Below are 24,163 nucleotides of genomic sequence, written 5' to 3' on the forward strand. Positions count from 1 at the left end.
TTCTTGTGCCCTGGAGGCCCTGGAGCCTTGGCCGCCCTTTAGCGTGGGACGCTACCTGCGTCGATACGCTAGCACCGTCCCACGTTGAGGGATCGGCCGGGAAGCCCGGGACTGCCGCGGACCAGGCCCAGACACTAAAGCGCCGCAAATATGCGTTCTTAACGGATCAATATGATTTTGCGGCGCTCGCCATTGAAACACTGGGCCCATGGTCGACCGACACCAAACAGTTAATAAAGGAAGTGTCGGTCAGGCTAATAGGCGTCTCGGGCGACCACAGGGCGGGCTCCTTCTTGGCTCAAAGATTAAGTCTGGCGGTTCAAAGGGGCAACGCCGCCAGCATTCTAGGGTCCATTCCAGAAGCGGGTAGCTTTGGAGAGATATTTTATATTTAGTTTTAGTTGTTAGTTTTAGGTTTTTTGTAAGTATTGTTTTAAAAACCTGTCAAGTAGCACTAATGAGATGAAACTTATTCAGCTTTTCAAAATATGAAATTGATTTGATATCCAGCAATGGATTATAGAGGGATTAAATGGGATTAAGATCAAGTCAGTATTATGTGTTTAAAATGTAAATACAGGAAGGCGAACGCGATTATATAAACACTAGTAAGCAACGTCAGATATTCGAAGGTTAGAGCAACTTTTCGATCGACGTAGGGAACTTGCGAAGGTGATACGCGTTATGCATTTCCTGACTGAATTTCTCCTTATTGGCTAAGATTATCAAGGCGAAATGTCTGCATTACTGTAGCATACTTATCTAAGTATACTTATACCGGGTGTGGCCTGTTATGTTTAAAGCATGACAAGCAACGTCAATCATTAATGGCATGGCGATGGCGTCCATTGAAGATAATATTTATTTTGTATGAAAAATAGGAAGTCTAGATTACTTGGTGAACAAAAGTGTCACCGATTGAGGAGTACAATCTATGTTTTAATTATATGCTCGTGTTACAGTTACCCGGTACAGTACATGGATCCCATTCAGTCATTATCATTACGGTAGGAGGCAGCGGGCGTAATTTTAAATTCTAAATTAAGTAGCGACGTAATAGTACATTAGGATACATGTGCGAAAAGTAGGAACTCGTGTCGATTAAAAACACTCCCTTCGGTCGTGTAATTTATCGCCATTCGTTGCGAATTACCTTTTCGCACGTGTACCTACTGTACAATACAACGTTTTACAGTACATAGGCCGTTTAAATTTTCGACATACGCACGTATATCTAGTGCTAGTTACCGCACTAAGGCCAATATATACTTAATAATAATTAGCACCATATGTACTTTAAAATATATTCACGGGTCACTCACGTATTTTAAGTCGAAATACGCTCGCTCGCATGTTAAAAAAAAAAAAAAAAAATATATATATATATATTAAGAATAGAATAGAAATACATTTATTGGAAAAACGATCTACATTACAGCACCACATAAATTAAAAAGGAAATCTTATTCAATAAACACTTAAAACTATTTATTTACCTATTACTAAAACTATCATGCAATAATGAGAGTATTGATTGATGCTGGTAAGGGGCTATTCATAAATTACGTCATTTCAAATTAGGGGGGGGGGGGGGTCTGGACATCGGATGATGGTAGCATGACGTAGGAGGAAACGGGGTCATTCGAAGCATGATTTTTGGATGATGTTAGGGGGGGGGGGGGTCGAAAATCGTCAAAAAACGATGACGTAATTTATGGACAGCCCCTATAGAGGCTACAAAAGGACACCACTCAGCAGTGTTGGCCGAAAGTTAATGCGAATTGAAAATGTTCGCCATTAACCATTATAAATTAAACCTTAAACCGTAACGGACGATTACAGTTTACGATTCAATTTATAATGGTTAATGGCGAACATTTTCAATTCGCATTAACTTTCGGCCAACACTGCCACTTGATTGATTGATGCTGGTATAGAGGCTACAAAAGGACACCACTCAGCAGTGTTGGCCGAAAGTTAATGCGAATTGAAAAAGTTCGCCATTAACCATTGTAAATTGAACCTTAAACCGTAACGGACGATTACAGTTTACGATTCAATTTATAATGGTTAATGGCCAGCATTTTCAATTCGCATTAACTTTCGGCCAACACTGCCACTCAGCATATGCGCAGCAGATATACGCTACAGCTAGGGAATGCAATAACCGGCCAAACTTCATAACCGGTTTCGGTTACGGTTATGCCCGAAAAATAACCGAATATCGGTTATAATTGGTTACGGTTATTTTAGACGAAAAATTATAAATTTACAATGAAGGAATAAAAAAAATACAAAAATCTTTCCTTTTGTAGCCTCTATACCAGCATCAATCAATACTCTCATTATTGCATGATAGTTTTAGTAATAGGTAAATAAATAGTTTTAAGTGTTTATTGAATAAGATTTCCTTTTTAATTTATGTGGTGCTGTAATGTAGATCGTTTTTCCAATAAATGTATTTCTATTCAATTCTTAATATATTAACATGCGAGCGAGCGTATTTCGACTTAAAATTACGAGAGTGACCCGTGAATATATTTTAAAGTACATATGGTGCTAATTATGATTAAGTATATATTGGCCTTAGTGCGGTAACTAGCACTAGATATACGTGCGTATGTCGAAAATTTAAACGGCCTATGTACTGTAAAACGTTGTATTGTACAGTAGGTACACGTGCGAAAAGGTAATTCGCAACGAGTGGCGATAAATTACACGACCGAAGGGAGTGTTTTTAATCGACACGAGTTCCTACTTTTCGCACGTGTACCTACTGTACAATACAACGTTTTGCTTTGTTTTAGTACCTACAGTATAAGGGAATGTGAGTAAGTCTTCGTTTTTTAATAAAACACACCATATACAGTAAAAGTATGACCTTGACGTGATACAATATTCAATAAAAATATTTAATAAATAAGGGAAGTAAATTTGGTATATTATTGTTATTAAAGTCCACGAATGACAAAAATTATAGTCACAGGCGTCACAGCCAAAAATGGCAGGAGTTTGTAGTCATTTGATGATGAAAACATAAAATTTAAGTCATAAATAAATAACCGAAAATAACCGTAACCGGTTATTCGAGTTTCCAATATTCGGTTATGAAATTTTTTCAAAATATTCGGTTATAACCGAATATTTCGGTTACGGTTATAACCGATTTGCATTCCCTAGCTACAGCGCTGGTATTCCGTGGAGCCAATATTTGAGCGTTTCTTTTACTTTTTGCCATTTTTATATATTGTGACCTTTTTTGGCACTTTTTTGTTATTTCTACTCAGAATCACGAGCTTTTTCGATCATAATGGGATAAAAAAACGTCCCAGTGTTTTTTTCCTATTGTGTTACTTTGTATGGCGGTAATAAAGAGGAAATTTTGAAAACTGTATGTAAATTTTAGGTCACTTTTTTTCTCCTATAAGGATGAAAAGGGCTCGCGATCCTGACTAGAAATAGCACAAAAGTGGCTTATATAAAAATAGCAATAAATAAAAGAAACGCTCATTTAATATGTCTGTGTCTCACGGAAGTTCTGTTAACTCAATACCTAGTATGCCAATTCTCGGGACTAGCTGCCAAGCGGACCCCAGGCGTGAGCTGTGGCAAAAGCCGGGACAAACGCGAAGAAGATGATGACTCGGCCGCAATGAAAATAGGTATAATTATGATTCTAAAATATCGTTAGCACAACAGTATTTATAATGAACTAGCTGTTGCCCGCGACTTCGTAGGCCTGCATGGATTTATAATTATGTTGGTGGTTATTATATTCTACATGAGCTGACAACATTATGCAGCAAAATATAGCAGTAGGAATAGTCGAGGGTGCAGGTCCTCAAATACGGCATTGCGTGAACAAAAGATTTCCTTTGGCAGGATTGGATCTTAGAATTAATTCTGCCAAAGGAAATCTTTTATTCAGAGAACGCCGTATTTGACCTTTTTGTGGCTTGAGCTTAGGCGACTATAAAATTTTTCAACCTCGATGGGTAGGGTAGGATGGGTAGTCCGGTATCCTCACGATGTTTTCCTTCAACGAAAAGCGACAGCTAAATATTTAAAAATCGTATATCGGACATAAGTTCCTAAAAACTCATTGGTACGAGCCGGGGGTTTGAACCCGCGACTCCGGGTTGAAAGTCGCCCGCTTCCACCGCTAGACTACCCACCTACCAGCGCCTCTTGAATGCGGCCGAGTTAAAAGTATGAATTTATTGATTAACATGAAACGCTATAGGATTATTGTGTAAAAATAACAACTGAGTGCAAGTACGAATGTAGTAAACTGCAGTCGCGTTGAACCCATATTGGGTAGAATCATGAATACTGAATAGGAAGAATCTCGATTGTTTAAAAAAAACAACTGTGTGGAATCACGAATGTAGTAAACTGCAGTTGTGTGGAATCCATATTGTATTGGGAATCGCGAATAGGCAGGATTGCGTTTGTGTTATCGATCGCATAATCCATTATACTAGGTATGTGTTGTTGTTGTGTTTGTTTTGTTATAAATGGAATGCTACCTGTTCTCCATTTTCCGGCGCGCTCGGCTCCTCGGGCGCTGCCGTGGTTGTGGTGGTCTTGGCGAAGATGAGGGAGGTGGCCCTCGCCGCCGACGTGGTGGGGATTTCCAGGGATAGCACCACAATTGTGACACCTGGAATTGGAAATGTTAGGTTAACCAGCAGGCCTATTATGGATGGCTTTATCCCCGTGACAAAATATCCGTCACTTTTTAACAGAGCGCTATTGAAAGTGACGGATACTGTTTTATTACGCTATCACGGAGACAAGAACGACCATCATATCAATACAGAGTGCAATAACATTGGAATAGATATTTAATTACACAAACGGGTCTACCGCGATATAATTTCATTGTTTTTACCTTTAATTCCGACGTTTCAGCTGAGTTGCACCAGCTGTGGTAACGGAAAGGTAAAAACAATGAAATTATATCGCGGTAGACCCGTTTGTGTAATTAAATATGTGTACAAAACGCGAGAGTTTAAAGTGTTATATAACATTGGAATAGATTCTGGCCGAAAGGTTGTGGTATATGCCGTATAGGTAAAACAATGTTAGGGATGAATGTCGATGGACGGAGAGCGGATAGTAGACCTAAAACACGATGGATGGATTGTGTGAAAGATGGTATGAGAAAGAAAGGAGTGAGTGCTGAGGAGACGAAAGACAGAGGAGAATGGAAGAGAGAAACATGTTGTGTCGACCCCACATAACGTGGGACAAGGGCAGGAAGAATAGGTTGTGGTGTTTCGGCGGTTCCGTGGGACTCTGTTGAATCCTACACCTATCAGGCGCGGCAGCAAAAAGTATCGCGCTGCCAAAATGATTTTTAATTTATAAGGATATCTAGGAATCACCAAACAAAAAACATGGATCTCTGGTCTACGCGATGAAACTGGTACTATACAAGGCGACAGAGGAAAGATAATGGCCATTTGCACAAAGTTTTACAAAAACTTATACTCCGACCCAGTTCGCTGATGCAATACCACCAACATTCCATACTTCTGTCCTGATACCATTCCACCCATAACGGGCTATGAAGTCCACGTAGCGCTGTCTAAAATGAAATACAGTAAAAGTCCTGGGGAGGATGGTATCACTACAGAAGCTCTTAAAATCGGCGAGCCAACCCTAATCACACACATTACTAACCTTTTTAATGATATTTTAAAAACAGGCATATTTCCGCAACAGTTTTGTCATTCCAATATTATAATTCTGTACAAGAAGGGAGACAAGGCCGACATAAACAATTACAGACCTATAAGCCTCGTCTCTCATCTGTATAAAACATTTATTAAAGTCATTGAAAACCGCATATCAGGCCAACTAGATAGACAACAACCACCAGAACAGGCAGGGTTCCGACCCGGACTATCCACCACAGACAATCTACAGACACTCAACCAAATAATAGAAAAGCACCATGAATTCGACCTTCCTCTCTACCTTGCATTCGTTGATTATACAAAAGCCTTTGACAGCATTTCTCATAAATCGATATTTACTGCTTTAGAAGAACAAAACATAGATCCCACATATATAAATCTCTTACGCAACATTTACAATAACAGCACAGCAAATATAAAATTACAGTCTTCTGGCCCAACTTTCAGAATTGAAAAAGGCGTCAAACAGGGTGACCCGCTATCTCCCAAATTATTTACGTCCACCTTGGAACAGGCCTTCCGTAAGCTGGCGACCGATTGGGAAGATAGGGGCGTTGAAGTCGGCGGCAGACGGTTAACAAACCTTCGCTTTGCTGACGACATCGTCCTTTTCTCAGCGTCGGCTACAGAACTCGAAAGCATGCTCCAACAACTGAGCACGGTAAGCCTTGAGATCGGACTGCAAATGAACATGTCAAAGACCAAACTAATGACAAACAGCGCCAAACGTAGGATTCAAGTAGACGGCGGAGGAATTGAATATGTCCATGAGTACATTTACTTGGGCCAAATAGTCTCTTTCCAGGCACGACAAGACAAGGAGGTCGCAAGACGTACCGAAAATGCCTGGAAGAGCTATTGGTCCATGAAAGAATACATGAAGGGAGACCTTCCTATATCGCTGAAACGCAAACTCATGGATATGTGTATTCTTCCGATCCTCACCTACGGCGCTCAGACTTGGTCTTTGACTAATGCTCAAAAGCTTTCCCTCGAGGTTTGCCAGAGAGCGATGGAGCGCAGTATTCTAGGTGTCAAATTGACTGACAGAATCAGAAATTCCATCTTGCGCTCCAAAACCAAAGTAGCCGACGTAGCCCTGACAGCCGCCAAGCTTAAATGGGACTGGGCCGGACACATCTGCCGTATGCCAAACGACTTGTGGGCCAAGAAAACTACCGAGTGGACACCAAACATAGTGCGGCGGCACGGCAGACCTAGAAGGAGGTGGCGGCACGATCTCGACGTCTTTCGGAAAGATTGGCCTATTATTGCCATAGAACGAGACGCGTGGAAGAAAGAGAGGGAGGCTTTTGGCCAGCAGTGGGACACAACAGGCTAACAAAAAAAAAAAAGGATATCTAATACCTTTAAGGGGCCCACTACACATCCAGTCCGATGAACAACACTGACTGTTTGTGATTAACAGTCCGCCGGACGGTATCGGCCTGTCAGTTGTTCGGAACTGTCAAAATTTTGTTCTAACTGACAGGCCGATACGGTCCGGCGGACTGTTAATCAATGGGCCCCTTTAAACGAGCAATTCTTGTTTGTTCGCGATAAACTCTAAAACTACTGAACGGATTTTCATGCGGTTTTCACCTAGCAATAGAGTTATTCTTAAGGAAGGTTTAAGTGAATAATTTGTTAAGGTTTTGTGTAACCCGTGCGAAGCCGGCTAGTTGTAAGCAAATGGTCGAACTATTTTCACCTTCCTGAAAGCGAGCGTGTCCCGGAACTATTTCACGCGATTTCACTAACAAATGCAATTCAGCGATATTTACTGAAACATGCGTCGCGTGTAAACTGTTTCCTCATTTACCGACGCGGTCCCAGTACATGTCATATTGAATCTTAAGTCATTGTCAATAGAGGTGACAACAGGGTGTCATCTATTGGGCATTAGCATGTCGAGCACTAGTACCACCACCTTACACGCGCATCCGTAACTGGTACAAAATGTCTTCTGGCTTAAAGGATGACTCACGCTAAAACGGTCCGGGTCCGGGCCGAAGCGTCCGACGCTACAATTTTATAGAAAGCATCACGTGATCACCGATCAGCCGTTATAGAAAACGAAGTGTCGGAAGCCTCGGCCCGGACCCGAATCAGTTTCTTTTTTCGAACTGTCAAAACGATTTGCTACTAATTGGAATTTATAGGAAACCCTAGCATGCGACGTCACGATAAAATTACCTTCTCTTTATAGACTTACACTGTTTTTAAAATATAAATAGTGTCTAAAATAACTGTGTCTACGTTTTTCTATTAAGAGGCCGTTAACGATTTTAGTCGCCAAAATGTAAAATTGATAGATTTTGACCAGAGCGCGGCGCGCTCATTCTTTCTTCCGTGATTTTGACGAAGAAATTCTACACTTTTTGCTGCCTAATAGAAATAACAAGTACTGGTTTCTATTCGCACGTCTTCCAATCTTGCACTTTTATAGATAATTTTTTTGAAAACAGACTCACTAAATTAGTAATGATTTTTTTTCTCAACGACGTTTTGGTAAACGCGCCGTAAAGCAGTGATTTTGTCGATCTTATTTGTAAATTTCGTAAAGTTTGGACTGCTAGAAATGGTAAATTTGTATTAGACATATCCTGTAATTTTGATACTTAAACCATCGACAACATTACCTGAAACAGTTCTTATACATCATTTAGTATAATTTACCACCATAATTTTTTGATGAATTTTTAAAAACTGCCCCTTCTCGTCATGTATTATCATTATTAAAAGCCAAGATAAGAAGACGTGCTAATAGAAACTAATACAAGCTATTTAGATATTACGTAACAAAAGGTGTACAATTTCAACAACCAAATCCATCAATTTCACATTTCTGCTCTAAAATCGATAACGGCCTCTTAATCTTCTGATGCTTTATTTCTTGCATGATGTAAAATCATTTATTTTAAATACAGTCAAATACCCTTTAAGTTTTAAGTAGAATTCCCATCAACATTTTCTAAAAGCGCGAGTTTTTATTAAGCGGAAAGCAACGGCCCTGATATCACACTACCAAAGTCAAATAGCCTAACTTTATAATAATGTCACGCTATATTTTATTATAATTAAATTTCACAACTATCAATTTCTATTTTTTAGACCTTGACATAAAATCTAGACTGCGTTCGACATTTAGAGCTTAACTTTTCCTTTTACAGATATTTGAATGTTCATGCGATCATCTGCCTAGTACGGATGTCTTTCAAGGTTAGATTTAGTATTTTTGGGTTAAATGTCAAGTACGTTTCTGTCACCCGCGACAGGTACATGTAGCTTAAATGTCAGATTAAGCTAATTAGTTACCTACTAGAAGTTAATTATTAAAATATATTAAGTCTCCTTCTAATACTTACTAACGTCATGGAAATTAACATATGCTGCGCTGGATGTGGTCAAATGCTTACCTTTATCTATAGTCAGTATCTTGAGGTATTTAAATAAAAGTAAACAAAATCTACCCTCAAATGGCTCCTTAAGCCAGCTGAGGGTAGACGAAAATATTACATGATCAAATAATGTAGGTTAAAGTCAGGTCGTTCAGTGACTGATCTAGGCGGTTTTGTATTTGGTTGGTTAACCAATAAATGTATAACTACCCGAAAATGTACAAATAGTTTGTTTACTTTTATGTAAATACCTGAAGATACACTATAATAAAAAAAGGACTATATACAACTCTTAACCAATTCTCATTGGATCTTGGTCCCCAGACACGACACCCGCGCGGTGAGCGAACTCGCGCCCTCTCTACTTTTCCACAAGACAATTGGGTGTGTCATCCCTCGCAATGACAAGCCAGCACTTTTCATCGCTTTCCTCTATTTTTTCGGGTACTAGAGGAGACGCCACCATCTCACATAAAAGACCGAGCGTAAAGGAGGAGAAAAAGTTGGAGAACTAACTTTAGATAGTTGAAGAGGCAAACGAGATAAAACCTAAGATGAGAGAGAGACATATAATGGTGATGATGATGATGATGAAGTTAATTACAATATATATTTACAATATTTACATAAGTACTTAATCAATTTTCGACGAACCCTAATGTCACCTGGGGCATAGTCCCCAGGACACTGGCCGCATTTCCCCGCTGTATGGTTAAGCTGAGCCTTTGGGCAAAATATGACCCTGCTCATAGGTCGCCAGACACCCCAACAAGTTTTCGGGAAATATCCTTTAAGGTTTTGGTGTCTGACGACCAAGGCCCAAAAGTCTCGACCGCCAGTGCCGCAAATTCGTAACTATGAAATGCGTATTTGCGGCACTTGGCAGTCTGGACGTCGTCAGCCGCTGCACCTGGCCTTCTGGCAGAGCGCTGGACATGGGACGGGGCCGGTGTGTCTACACAAGTCACGTCTTGAAGTCTTGATGATGAATACTTAAACTTACTTAATGGCGCAGCGACCCAAAATGAGTCTTGGCCTCCGACACGAGTACACGTCAGTTGTCTCGATCCTGTGCCATCTCCCGCCAGTTATCGGCATGGAGATAGCGAAAGTCTGCTTCAACCGCATCGCCCCAGCGATACCTGGGCGTCCGATCGGCCTCTGCCCTACCGAGCGTCCCAGATGTCCTTTTAGGGCCGCGATCTTCCTCCATTCTCAAAACGTGGCCGAACCAGCGAAGACGGTGAGCCTTTGTCTCGCCTATAATATGGGTGCCGCCACGAGATCTTCAATGATGATGAATAGGTACTTACAAAATATGCTACATCCCAGCCATCTGTGCCGAGAGCGCTTCATGGTGCCAGCTTGACCTGTAACAACGGCAAAAATTTTTGTTAATTTCTAGATAAAAGCCGGACAAGATCGAGTCGGACTCGCCCACCGAGGGTTCCCTACAAATGTCACTTAATGTTTCTCTTTTTTACAAATTTTATTTTTCAGATTTTTCCTGTACTTGTTAGTGATGTAGTGTAATACGATATTAATTGCAAAATTTCAAAGCCTTAGGTCAACGAGAAATACCCTATAAATTTTGATTCCCTCGAGAGTGTGGAAATATGGTACGTTTTTTGCGGCATAAACAGCCGTATCTTTGTTTTACGTCAACATAGAAGTCTGATTTTTTCACGCTTCAAGGGTCTGTAGACCTGAGTTGTTTTTAGGGAATGCAAATCGGTTATAACCGTAACCGAAATAATCGGTTATAACCGAATATTCTGACAAAATTTCATAACCGAATATTGGAAAATGGAATAACCGGTAACGGTTATTTTCGGTTATTTATTTATGACTTAAATTCTATGTTTCTATCATCTAATGACTACAAAATCCTGCCTTTTTTGGCTATGAGGTCTGTGACTATAATTTTTGTCATTCCTGCACTTTAATAATGAAAATATACCAAATTTACTTCCCTTATATATGAAATATTTTTATTGAATATTGTATCACGTTCAAGGTCATATTTTACTCTTACTGTATTTTGTCTGTTTTATTAAACAATGAAGACTTATACTCACATTCCCTGATACTGTACCTTTATTTTTGTAATTTTTTAATTACTTCATTGTAAAATTATCATGAGCCGTGGCAAAATGCCGGGATAACGCGAGGAAGAAGAAGAAGAAAATTATCATTTTTGTTGAAAATAACCGTAACCGATTATAACCGATATTCGGTTATTTTTCGGGCATAACCGTAACCGAAACCGGTTATGAAGATTGGCCGGTTATTGCATTCCCTAGTTGTTTTTGATTTCAACGCGTTACTGAGATCGGCTCGATTCGGGAAACGAATTAGAGATTAACTAGATACGATATAGTAAAGATATGTGACGTTCCACGACAAAAGGTACCTTATGGCGACTGGCGCCGCGATTCGGGAAATGAATTGAAGATTCACTAGATATGATATAGTAAAGATATTAAATATCTTTACTATATCGTATCTAGTTAATCTCTAATTCATTTTCCGAATCGCGCCGAAAGGGTCTTGACACTCTTGCCAGACAGGCGGACGGACGGACAACAAAGTGATCCTATATGGGTTTTGCTTTTTTCCTTTTGAGGTACATACGGAACCCTAAAAATGATACAGTATCATTTTATTGTAAGAGGAGTTTCGAATGATTTAGATTTAGGTTTAGATGTTATTATAGTTTATATCCTCCTTAAGTCGTTCCCTCACTGCTGAGGATCGTGGCTGCGACGGAAACGCATGATGGAGAGCCTCTGACATAGGCATCTGCAGTTCTTTGGAGACCTGGTCTGACCATCGCGTGGGACTGGGTCCTCTTGGTCGCCTACCTGATCAACCTTGCCGGTTATAATAAGTTTTTCCAGATTATCAGTACTCCGACGTGCTATGTGGCCAAAGTACTGAAGTATCCGGTGAAGACATGTTGTAGTGAGGCGCTGTTGTGTGTCTAGCTTATGTTCCTTCAATATCGAGATGTTAGTACAGTTATAGTATAGTTTATATATATAGTTTAAATAATAATGCCATGCACAGGCAGCGCAGGCGCGACAGGTCGTTCACCTTGCGCGCGCGCGGCCTTGCGTTACTTTTACTATTGTTGTTCGATCCTAAGGGCCGGCGCCGGCGCACTCGGACTTTACAACTAGAGTTTGTGCGGAAAGAGAAGAGCCCATACATTCTACGGCTCTTCTCTTTCCGCACAGACCCTAGTGGCTCTGTGAGCTGTGGACCTCGCGAACCCCCATGGCTCCCTTAGGGTTGGTTCCCCTTAAGAATCCCCGAAAACTATTTAAAGGATGATTCACGCTAGACCGAGGCGCCCGACATGTAATTTTCTATGAAGTAACATAATACCTATCTATGCTTCTAATAATTTTCTACTCGCTCTATTTTCTTTGTACTACTATTTCTAGCAATGTTACTTCAATGTTCATGTAAGCAGCAGTAAAATAAGCAGTCTCCGTAGCCTATGGACGCCTGTAACTCTAGAGTTGTTAGGTACATACGCGTTGCCGACCCTAACATACCTCGCACCCTCGTTGAGCTCTGGCAACCTTACAGCCGTATTCGAACAATGAGATACGTCCAATACTAGATATTGAAACGATATGTATTGGATATGTCAGTGTCAAACAAGTGTCAAAAGTGACGTTTTGTTTGAAGAAACGTCAATTTTGACACTTGTTTGACACTGACATGTTTCAATATCTAGTATTTGACGTATCTTATTGTTAGAATACTGCTGTTACTCGCCGGCAAGAACACAACACTGTGAGTAGGGTTTAGTATTATTTAACTGCTATCTCTTTGGTAATCATAAGGTGGAGGTACTTCCCCAGTTGGGCTCTAGATCTAAAATGACATGCGCTGTGCTGTGCCCTACCACACAAAGCGAGATGACATTCACAGTGCCCATACCTCTCTTTTGGACGCAGTTTAAGGACATACCGGGTAGGTACGGCGCCAAAATTTCATAATTCAAGGAATCATTCCATTTCTTTCCATTCCACGTAGTGTAAAAACATAAACCGTTGTCTGACACCGTTTGTCATCGACGTACAGACGGCGCAGACGTGACTTTTTTACATATTTACATACTGGTAATATGTATCCCTTTGTTCAGTCGACGTCAAAGATATGTTTACGTTTTTCGCCTTATTACAAAGGAGTAAGGTGCAAAAGTGTAAACATATTTTTGACGTCGACTGTTCAAGTAACTGTGGGCACACTGACTGCCCTTTTGTGGACTTTATGTTGTTGCTATAAGGTAGATACAGAAAAGGTCAAATTTGTCGAAAATGGATGTACGCATTTTACGGTAGCGCGACACTTAAATGATGCCTTGATATGTGGCTTTCCATGGTGCAGAGATAACTGACCCCCCCTGAAACAAGTTTCTAGAGTTAGACCACTCAAAGACGATATCAAAATCGCTGCAGACTTTTCTTGGTCTAACTCTATACAGGGATTGTCTGTTATCTTTGCAGGTTACTTATCGGAGCAAATAGACTTTTGATCAGCAGAAGCTTCACTATTTTTTTTCGCGATTTCGGGGTTGTTCTGATAATAAATGTAGCTCGGTTTAGCAAGTAGAACCGAGCCCTGCACTTAAAGCACCATGGTTGGAGACACCCCTGGACACCTGTCCAGACCCAGTTCCAACAAATTTCCTATTATTTCTTTATTTTCTGTGGCTCGGCCCTCGGCCATCTTGAGCGAATGGGAGGAAGGGCGGTGAAAAGAGCGTTTGAGGGAAAACCGAGAGGACGCCGCCCGGTCGGTCGACCTATAGTCTGTATCTTTAGGTATTTAAATAAAAGTAAACAAAATCTACCCTCAAATGGCTCCTTAAGCCAGTTGAGGGTAGATGAACACATTACATGATCAAACAGTGTAGGTTAAAGTCAGTCGTTCAGTGACTGATCCAAGCGGTCTTGTATTTGGTCGGTTAACCAATAAATGTTATAACTATCCAAAAATATACAAATTGTTTACTTTTTTAACCGACTTCAATTTCATAGAAGGAGGAGGTTCTGTATTCGGTTGTGGCTATTTTTTTTTTTTTTTCTATGTACGTTCACCGATTACTCCGACATCCGTAGTCCGATTTGAGTAATTCTTTTTTTGTTTGAAAGGAGCTACCTCCGAGTTGGTCCCATTTTAATTTGGTTCTGTTCTGATGATGGGATCCATGAGGAATTGAGGGAACTCTTCAATTTTTAAAGGCACATGCATGGTGTTTTGGGCGTTTTCTTAAGCAACTCGAGCATTTTCTCCCGAAAACCACTAATTTGATGAAGTAGACCTGATGATGATGATTATTTTGATGATAATGATGATGATTTCTTTAAATGTAAGTATGTTCACCGATTACTCCGGCACCTGTGATCCGATTTGAGTAATTCTTTTTTTGTTTGGAAGAAGTTACCTCCAAGGTGTTTCCGTATTATTTTTGGTTCTGGTCTGATGATGGAATCCATGAGGAATTGAGGGAACTCCTCAATTTTTAAAGGCACGTGTTAAGTGATTTCGGGATTTTCTAAAGTAACTCGAGCATTTGCTTCCGAAAACCACCAATTTGATGTACTGCAACTGTAGCCTTACCACGAGTTTGACATTGACATATTCGCTAACGTCTTATGCATCTAAATGTAACTTTTTATGCATCTCGCTCACACTAAGGTTAGTACGAGCGAGATGCATAGGAAGTAAGTTACACACATGCTAGCGAATATCAATGTCAAACTCGTGGTAAGCTGGTAAGGCTACTGATCGGGGGTTAGGGTTAGGAGTTAAGGGGTCAGAGATTAACGGGTCGGGGAATGGCGGTTGAAGGGTTGCTGGTTCAGGATCGAGGGGTTCCTAGATCAGGGGTTGATGTGCTGTGAGGTTGAGTGATCGGGGGGCTGAGGGATTGGGTCAGTGGCGGGGCGGGCGGATGGATTTAGTTGACAGGAATTATAATTTCCCAGACGGACTCGAGAAAATTCCTGGTTCAGGGTCGAGGGGTTCCTGGATCAGGGGTTGATGCGCTGTGAGGTTGAGTGATCGGGGCGTTGAGGGATTGGGTCAGTGGCGGGGCGGAGGATGGATTTAGTGTAGTAGTGACAGGAATTATAATTTCCCAGACGGACTCGAGAAAATTCCTGATTACATACATATTTATTAAAGTAATAGGTACACGAATTTAGTGTTAAACATGATCTTGTTTTTCATTCATGCGTCGCGCTCTTAACAATGCGTTAAAACTAAAAATGGAAAAATAAAAACTTTTTACAAAAAAAAGCAAACCGACTTCAAAAAGGATGAAATAAAATATTATCCTTTTTGAAGTCTATGCGTTACCAACTGATATGTTTGAAGTCGGTGCCAAGCCAAGTAGTAACAATACCAGTCAAAATAATCAGCTTTATGGCTATAAATCCCATTAGAACTGCACTAATAACTATTACAAATGTGTAAGTAATTTTGTCTGCCTCTTTGTCGCCTTTCCAAGGCTAAACAACTGAACCGCTTTAGGTGAAATTTGGCAAGAAGGTAAATTTCTTAAATTGTTTTATATTTTGAAATGTAGTCCTCTGGATAAGGGACAGGAAATTACTCAGTCCCAATCTCACACTTGCGTGCTATAGACTGTTCGAGCATTAGTAAGAAATGCTCTTTAAAAAATACGACGAAAAAAAATGCATTGGATTTCCACTAATGTGCCGACAAACATGGTACAGACTGCGCCAAGAAGGTTTGATCGTGTGTTCTGAGTAGGGCTCGCGGTCGTGTCCGGGTTTCGTGTACACGTGTTCGGTACCCGTTTCCGAACTACACGTACACGGTTTTCTGACCCGTTCTACACGTGTAGTCGTGCACACGTGTAATTAAGATCCGTGTATCCGGGTACCCGTGTACCCGTGTACACGGCGAAACGGACCTTAAATACACGCGGGCCTAACCCGTCCTTGGCGTGTAGCGGAGATTGTAGTAATGTATATATGGATGTTCAATGTGATTGATATGTGTTGTACCAATTTAATTTATTTTTCACCTCAGCAGCTCGAACAAGGGTGCTTTGCTAACAGTGAGCAAAATGCGATTTTGTTAAAGGAAAATATAACATATTCCGTTCGTGGTAGTTTCAGTCAGAGATGGGCAAAATTAATTTGAATGACGAATTACGAATGAGAATTACCAAATCATTCGCGAATGACGAATAATTTTTTCGAATGATCATTCGTGTTCAATTCATTCGGGAATAATTTATTCGGCGAATAAAATAGCCCACGAATAAATTATTTGCGAATAATGTTGTCGAATAGTTAGCTTACAAAATAACTATTTAGCTATTTTATATCCCAATAGTAAAAAGAAAATGTTTTCTATCGGTTTATCTGGTTGGTTGATTTGAGGTGTGGAAACTGGGAATACGCCTCATGTATTGGCGGTCACGTGGGGCGAGAACAACTGGAAATACACCAATAATGGGGGTATTCCCGTTTGTCCCCTTCGGGAACATGTGGGAAAAGACAAACAATCTTTCCCATTTGTCCCCACTTCATTGAAGCAGGGACAAATAGGAACACACCATTAACGGGTGTATTCTTATTGTTCCCCGCCGGGAACAGATGGGAATAGGCGCTGCATATAAAACATTTCCATTTGTCCCTCATGTATGGCGTAGGTCACGTGGATAGGGGACAAATGGGATTACATCAATAATGCACCCATTATAACCAATAATGGGTGTATGCCCATTTGTCCCCGCGGGGAACATATAGGAAAAGAAGCCGCATATAAATATTTCCCATTTGTTCCCACCTTATTTTTGTAAGGACAAAAGGGAACACACCATTTTCGGATGTATTCCCATTTGTCCCCGCCGGGTACAGAAGTGATAGGATTTGCATATAAATATTTCCCATCTGTACCCTCCTTATTGGTGTGGGGACAAATGGGAACACACCATTTTCGGAAGAATTCCTATTTGTCCACGCCGCGAGAGACATTTGGGAAAAGACGCTGCATAGAAATCTTTTGTATCGGCACCAAATGGGAACACCAATATCGGGGACAAATGGGAACACCAAAACTCATATAAAACATTCCCATTTGTCCCCGCCTCATGTATGGCGTAGGTCACGTGAATCGGGGACAAATGGGAATACACCAATAATGCACCCATCATTACCAATAATGGGTGAATTCCCATTTGTCTCCGCGGGGAACATATGTGAAGACCCTGCATAAAAATATTTTCCATTTTTCCCCACCTTATTGGGGTGGTGATAATTGGGAACACAATTTTCGGATGTATTCCCATTTGTCTACGTCGGAAACTGATGGAATAGGTGCTGCATATAAATCGTACCCATTTGTCTCCGCCTCACGTATGGCGGCGGTCACTTAGGGCAGGAACAAATAGGAATACACCAATAAAGAGTATTCCCATTTGTTCCCGCGAGAAACTTATGGGGAAAGACGCTGCATAGAAATCTTTTGAGGTGGGGACAAATGGCAACGCCAATATCGGGGACAAATGGGAACACCAAAATTCATATAAACATTCCCATTTGTCCCCGCCTCGTGCATGGCGTAGGTCACATGAATTGGAGACAAATGGGAATACACCAATAATGCACCCATTATTGGTGTATTCCCATATTACTAATAATTACCAATAATGGGTGAATTCCCATTTATCTCCGCGGGGAACATATGGGTAGACCCTACATAATAATATTTTACACAAATATCGGATGTATTCTCACTTGTCCCGGCCGGGAACAAATGGGAATAGGCGCTGCATATAAACAATTCCCATTTGTCCCCACCATGGATGGCGACGGTCAGTTGGGGCCTTTCCCAAAATTTTCCTTGGCTCTAAAATACGCTGCAGTTGCATACCTATTCAGATTTGCCATCTGAGTGTGTATTACAAAAATCCTTCGTGTAATTTATTCGAATAATTCATTTCTTATTCGAAATTCTAAACGAATGGTTTATTCGCGAATATTAATCTCACCATAATTATTTAGATTAAAAATGATTCGAATAATGCCCAACTCTGGTTTCAGTAAGCATAACTATCTACTTTTGTATTAAATAATCATTTAGGTTTATATAACACTTTAAACTCTCGCGTTTTGTACACATAATTACACAAACGGGTCTACCGCGATGTAATTTCACTGTTTTTACCTTTAATTCCGACGTTTCTGCTGAGTTGCACCAGCTGTGGTCACGGAAAGACTGACGTCCCAACAAATGGTAACATGGTGGTGGTGGTATTTAGGTTTACTTTAATTATCAAAAACCTACATCAATGAAGAAACTGAAATACCAACAATGAAGTCAACGGTTACTGCGATATTGTTAATTTTAATCTTATGATTATTGAAACAAATTGTACTTACCTACCTATTATTGACATTACAAATCAATCCAGTAAAACTGCAAAGTAGGTAATCGAATCTTCCTAACCTTCCACATATTCAATCGTATGTCTTCATAGCACGAATCTCCGCTACACGAGAGTGAAGGGTCGAACCGGCGGGTAAATAAGATCCGTTATTTCGTGTATCCGTGTACCCGTGTACACGGGTACCCGTGTAAACGTTTCCGAATCCGGGCGGGTTCGTGTAGTTCGGGTTCTTAAGCCCGGCGGGCTTAAGAACACGGGTACCCGTGTCAGCGTGTAACACGTGTATCGGGAGCTCTAGTTCTGAGGTGTGTTCTTAAGCCTCCTCCACACTCGTGCGCGAATCGCGGCGCAAAGCCGCGAACGCGAGTGTGGAGTCCTGAACGCAGACCTGCGAAATCGACTCCACACTCGCGTTCGCGGCTTCGCCCGCGATTCACGCGCATAGTCTGGAGGGGGCTTTAGATACAATCGACGTCAAAGATATATTTACACTTTTGCACCTTACTCCTTTGTAATAAGGCGAAAAGTGTAAACATATTTTTAACGTCGACTGTACGTACAGAAAGTACGTTCATTGTCGTCGTGTAAGGCAATCCAACGTAGGTACATCCTTATCGAATCGCACCAAAATCATGGTATGCTTCAAAATTTGGCTTGGCACCGACTTCAAACATATCAGTTGGTAACGCATAGACTTCAAAAAGGATAATATTTTATTTCATCCTTTTTGAAGTCGGTTTGCTTTTTTTTGTAAAAAGTTTTTATTTAATACCTATAGATACAGACTATAGGTATCGATAGGCGTATGTGGTGGACGCTGATCTGCGCGAGCTACAGGTTGAAGACGCGAGAAACGGCACAGGACCGGGATCAGTGGCGAGCAGTCGTGTTGAAGGCCAAGACACACTTTGGGTCGCTGTACCGTAAAACGGGGTGAGTAGGTTTCGCGGGGGGGAGGTGGGGATTATGAATGGGGAGAGAAGGTTTGAGAGGGGGGTGAGAAGGGATTTTAAGACTACTGCTACAAAAATAATGTATTCCAATTTAAAATTGAGCTATAGTAATACGCATAATAAAAAAAATCGATCCAACAATCTTCCAAAATCACCTTTGTATGAAAACCCCTCTCACCCCAAATACGAGGCACTACGGGGTGAGGTGGGTTTTCCTCTTTATCGTCAAAGTTATGAAATGGAACTACCCAAAATAAAAAAAAAACTAAAATACAAACGTCCGGAACACATATTATATACACCATTCAGTTTACGTATGTAAACATAAAATGTTATCGAGGTTTGAATTTCAGTTTTGACCCTACTCACCCCATTTTACGGTACCAGAGGAGTAAGTAAGGCTTTATTTTCTAAAACTAATACTTTCAACCAATAATTTCTATAATTTCTATAGTTGCTCTATCACTAAGTACAATCCAAATCCCCTTAGATGGCAGTTGCATCGTTTTGGTTCCAACCGGAGTCGAACCCGCGACGCTCCGCTGGTCACTTTCACTATTGGACGGACTGTTGTAATAAATAGGCATTCCTTGCTCGGCCTTGCTGTAATACCCTGGCTGCAATAATATCTGACGGGTCTAGTCAGAAATATCTGAGCTAGCTCTAAACTTAAGGTCTGTAACTTTTGTGAGCAAATATACGATAAAATTTAATCGGTGATCAGGAACCAATTTATCTGATTCAGTTTTCGATGTGATGTTTGTTAAAATGGTACTGGGCTGGTCCTGTCTGCCGAATGCCGGATGCCTAGTGGGCCAAGTTAACCACAAAGTGGGAGCCCCACGAGTCTAACCGGGGAGCCGGCGGGATAACTAAACTTGGACTCCTTCTTGAGAGGCTGGCCAAATATAGCACTAATCAGAGACGAGTGGATGAAATTGAAGAGGGTTGAATAATAATAATAATAGTTTTCGATGGCGATCACATTTAACTATGGGACCAACCCCGAAATCGCGAAATTGACTCTCTCATTGGTCACTACCAATTCAATTTCTTGGTTTAATGTATACAGCAATACGAATTGTAGATAAAACGGTGGGCACAAATGAGAATATTAGGTGCATTTAAATGAATCATTCCCATTAGAATCATCGTGTGCCACGTGGCGTACCTTGGGAGAGGCCTATGTTCAGCAGTGGACTGAAACGGTGATGATGATGATGATTCCCATCTGGCCCCACCTCATGTATGGCGACGGTCGTGGGGCGGGGACAAATGGGAGTGTATACCGACAAAACCGTAATACTTAATTTGTACCAAGCAGTATTTCTGCAATGGATATATAGAAAGATTTGGAGCTATTGCGGTTCCGTACAGTACCGTAAGGTTGAACTGTAAGTGTTAATTGTATGCAACAAATAAACAAATAATAATAATAATAAGTACAGTACAATACAGTATGTACCCTGTACAGATGTAGTGCGTAATTGTATTCCTTTGTATTTTGACGGAAACCTACGAAAGTGTCTTGCTGTTTCAGTCAGTCTCGGTACAAAAAGTACTGACGTTGACTGAGTAGCATGACAGATGAACGATGGAAAACAATTATGCACTAAAGTGTCATTCTATGGAACTTGCTAACTATGTAAACAAACCGCCATATTAAAATTGACACTGAATGATGATTTCAATATGGCGGTTTGTTTACATAGTTAGCAAGTTCCATTGAATGACACTATACATCTATACCGTTTTCTATTAGCAATCCTTATGACCTTACGAGGATCCAACCAGGGACCGTTACCGGTATAACTAAAAATCTAAATATCTCATAGCTTTCACATTATTTCTTGGATATTATATAATAGTATTTAGGTAACGACAATGATTGATCAGATTAGCTAAATTAAGGCATATACATAAACAGCCAAGATACCGAAATTGAATACCGGTTAATTTGTATGAAAAATATACCGGTATTCAGTCAAAGGTTGTCAAAGGTTTGTAGTCGCCCACAAGAATAGTCACGCACTGTGCGGTTTAAGAGGAATATAATTTAAATTAAATTTTCTTCGTATTTACTAGTAATGCGTGTTAATTATAAGATGTAATGTTTATGAGAAGATGTGTCCCTCCGAGTTTGTTGCCGGTCCCATATTGGGATACCCTCCTCCAATTGAGGGGGGATTTAAATCTTCTCGAGGCAGAGGTGTAGGTTTAGAGCCGGTGTTGCTTTATTTGACGTTCATAAGCGCATTGTAATATGAATATAGTTGGTCATACCAATTTGTCAGTCAGTAAGAACCAGGAAAACTATACTCATCCTTTTCTTTTGGGTGCTAGTACTAATGTAAGACAAAGTAAGTATGATTCTCTCTGTCTATGGTTGAAATGACAAACTATAATAAACTATCTTTTCACCACACCAGCTCGGAAAGGCCTACTTTGCACTTGCAAAAACTGATAGCAAAGTTGCATTTTATTCACATGTGAGACAAAGTAATCAAATGAAAATTTTGAGTTGTATTCTTATGTTTGATGGTAGAATTGACTTTTAAATGATGATTTTGGATGATAAATATTTAATAACACCTAATTGGATTTGACTTGGTTTGATTTTGTTTGATATTTTACATTTAATATTTGCTTCGGGTTGGTGTGGTGAAAAATTTTGTGTTTCACTCGGGGACAAATTTTGTTTAACCCTCTTGCTTTGAAACCCTCGCAACGCCCAAGATTCTATTTTTCGAACCACGAGCGTAGCGAGTTCAATTTTGGAATCTTTCGCTTGCTCGGTTATCAATCACGAGCGGTTAAACAACAACTTTGCCCCCGAGTGAAACAAATAACTAATTCCGCAGTCGGCCTTTATAATTAAGATGGACATTAGTGTCGGGTTACGCGAACAGGCGCATGCGCAAGTGTTACGCCACGCGACGTGCGGGCCCCAGTTGGACGCGAAAGTACGTGTGTCGAAAGCATATTGATTGGGCCTGATCGGAACGTTTGCAAAACACACTTTGCAAAACAGAAGAACGTAAGGAGAAGTTTTTAGACCAGGACACAGAATAAATAATAGTACTAGGTACAGAAGACTCACTCTCTAACAAAACGCGTGTGTTACGATCAGCACAGATATGGCCGCTAGGTGGCGACAGCGCCACGCGCGGCTTATGGCTTTCCCCAAAATTGGTGTGGAACGGATGTACTTTTAGCTACGTGTAGCAAACAAAAGATGTATAGAAAGTAAGTTACGTCGAGAACGTAATTTACTTTCTATACATCTCGCTCGCACTCGCAGATTAGTGCAAACGGGATGAATAGAAAGTAAATTACGTTCTCGACGGCGTTTATGTCAGTGACAAACTGATGGTAACCGTACTGGAGAAGTTTTTTAGAGTTACACCTAGAAAAAATGAGTATTATTAAAAATAGAAGAGGAAGAATGATAGGCCACCTGCTACGACACGACCACTTCATCAGAAACATCATAGAAGGGAAAATAAATGGAAGGAGAGGAAGGGGAAGACCAAGGAAGAGTTATATGAGCCAAGTAAAGGAGCATGTAGGGGCCGTGTCGTACCAGGACACTAAGGGGCTGGCTTTGGACCGACCAAGGTGGAGACAACTTCATCACGCTGCACCGACAAGAGCCCATCTCTTAAATTGAAAGAAGACACCTAGAAAAGTCACCAACGATTTTGATAGCACATATACAGTGCAAGTGTTATTTTAAACGTCAAACTTCTAGAAAATTATGACGTATAAATAAAGGGGCCCAATGATTACCAGTCCACCGGACGATATCGGCCTGTCAGTTAAAAGCAAAATTTGACAGCTCCGAACAACTGACAGGCCGATATCGTCCGGCGAACTGGTAATCAGTGGGCCCCTTTACACTTGCACTGCCTGTGTTATCAAAATTGCAGACTTTTCTTGGTCAAGAGGATGGTTCGTTATGGATATGATCAGTTGTCAACAGTGACATTTCTGGTTGAAGAAACGGTGAAGTTGAATCGAGATTTTTTTCTGTGTTTTGCTAATTAATGTTGTTTAAAGAATGACACGCTAGACCGGGCCGGGGCCGGGCCGGAGCTTCTGACGTTTCATTTTCAATGGAAAACACCACGTGATCACTGATCAGCCATTATAGAAAATGACATGTCGGACGCCTCGGCCCGGGCCCGGTCTAGCGCGAGTCATACTTTAAGTGATTACAAATACATATACAGCGATCGGCTATAACTTATTTGCCATCATGTTTTTGCTCGAATATATATACAAAAATAAAATTACTGACGGATTTTCCTCATACAGGTTATTCACAATAAAAATACAGGTAAGAACTAAAATTAGACGTGTTACATCTTCGTTACCTGACTGTTACTGTCAGATGATTATTTATACATTTGTTTTTACCTTTTAATTGTAGTCATCACTACGGGTTGGAAGGTCTGATGGCAGTTTTCCTAAAAACTAGTGCCTACGTCAATTCTTGGGATTAGTTGTCAAGCGGACCCCAGGCTTCCATGAGCCGTGGCAAAATAACGCGAGGAAGAAAGAATTCGTGTCTGTATGTTCGCGATAAACTCAAAAACTATTGAACGGATTTTCATGCGGTTTTCACCTATAGAGGGATTCTTGAGGAACGTTTAG

The 24,163-nt window shown here is 40.7% G+C and overlaps 1 protein-coding gene across 1 annotated transcript in view; it reads right to left on the minus strand.

Annotated features, from left to right (window-relative positions):
• The window catches only part of LOC134802722 (zinc finger CCCH domain-containing protein 13-like), a 73,060-nt gene that overhangs the window by 9,466 nt on the left and 39,431 nt on the right, over positions 1–24,163 (minus strand). Inside the window, exons 2-3 of the mRNA XM_063775371.1 lie at positions 10,420–10,476; positions 4,530–4,663 (exon numbers count right to left, since the gene is read on the minus strand). Of these exons, the coding sequence (XP_063631441.1) occupies positions 4,530–4,663; positions 10,420–10,462 (177 nt within the window). The 5' untranslated portion in view covers positions 10,463–10,476. The remainder of the gene's footprint in view (positions 1–4,529; positions 4,664–10,419; positions 10,477–24,163) is intronic.

Source organism: Cydia splendana, chromosome 25, assembly GCF_910591565.1.
Source record: "Cydia splendana chromosome 25, ilCydSple1.2, whole genome shotgun sequence".
Taxonomy (NCBI): Eukaryota; Metazoa; Arthropoda; class Insecta; order Lepidoptera; family Tortricidae; genus Cydia; species Cydia splendana.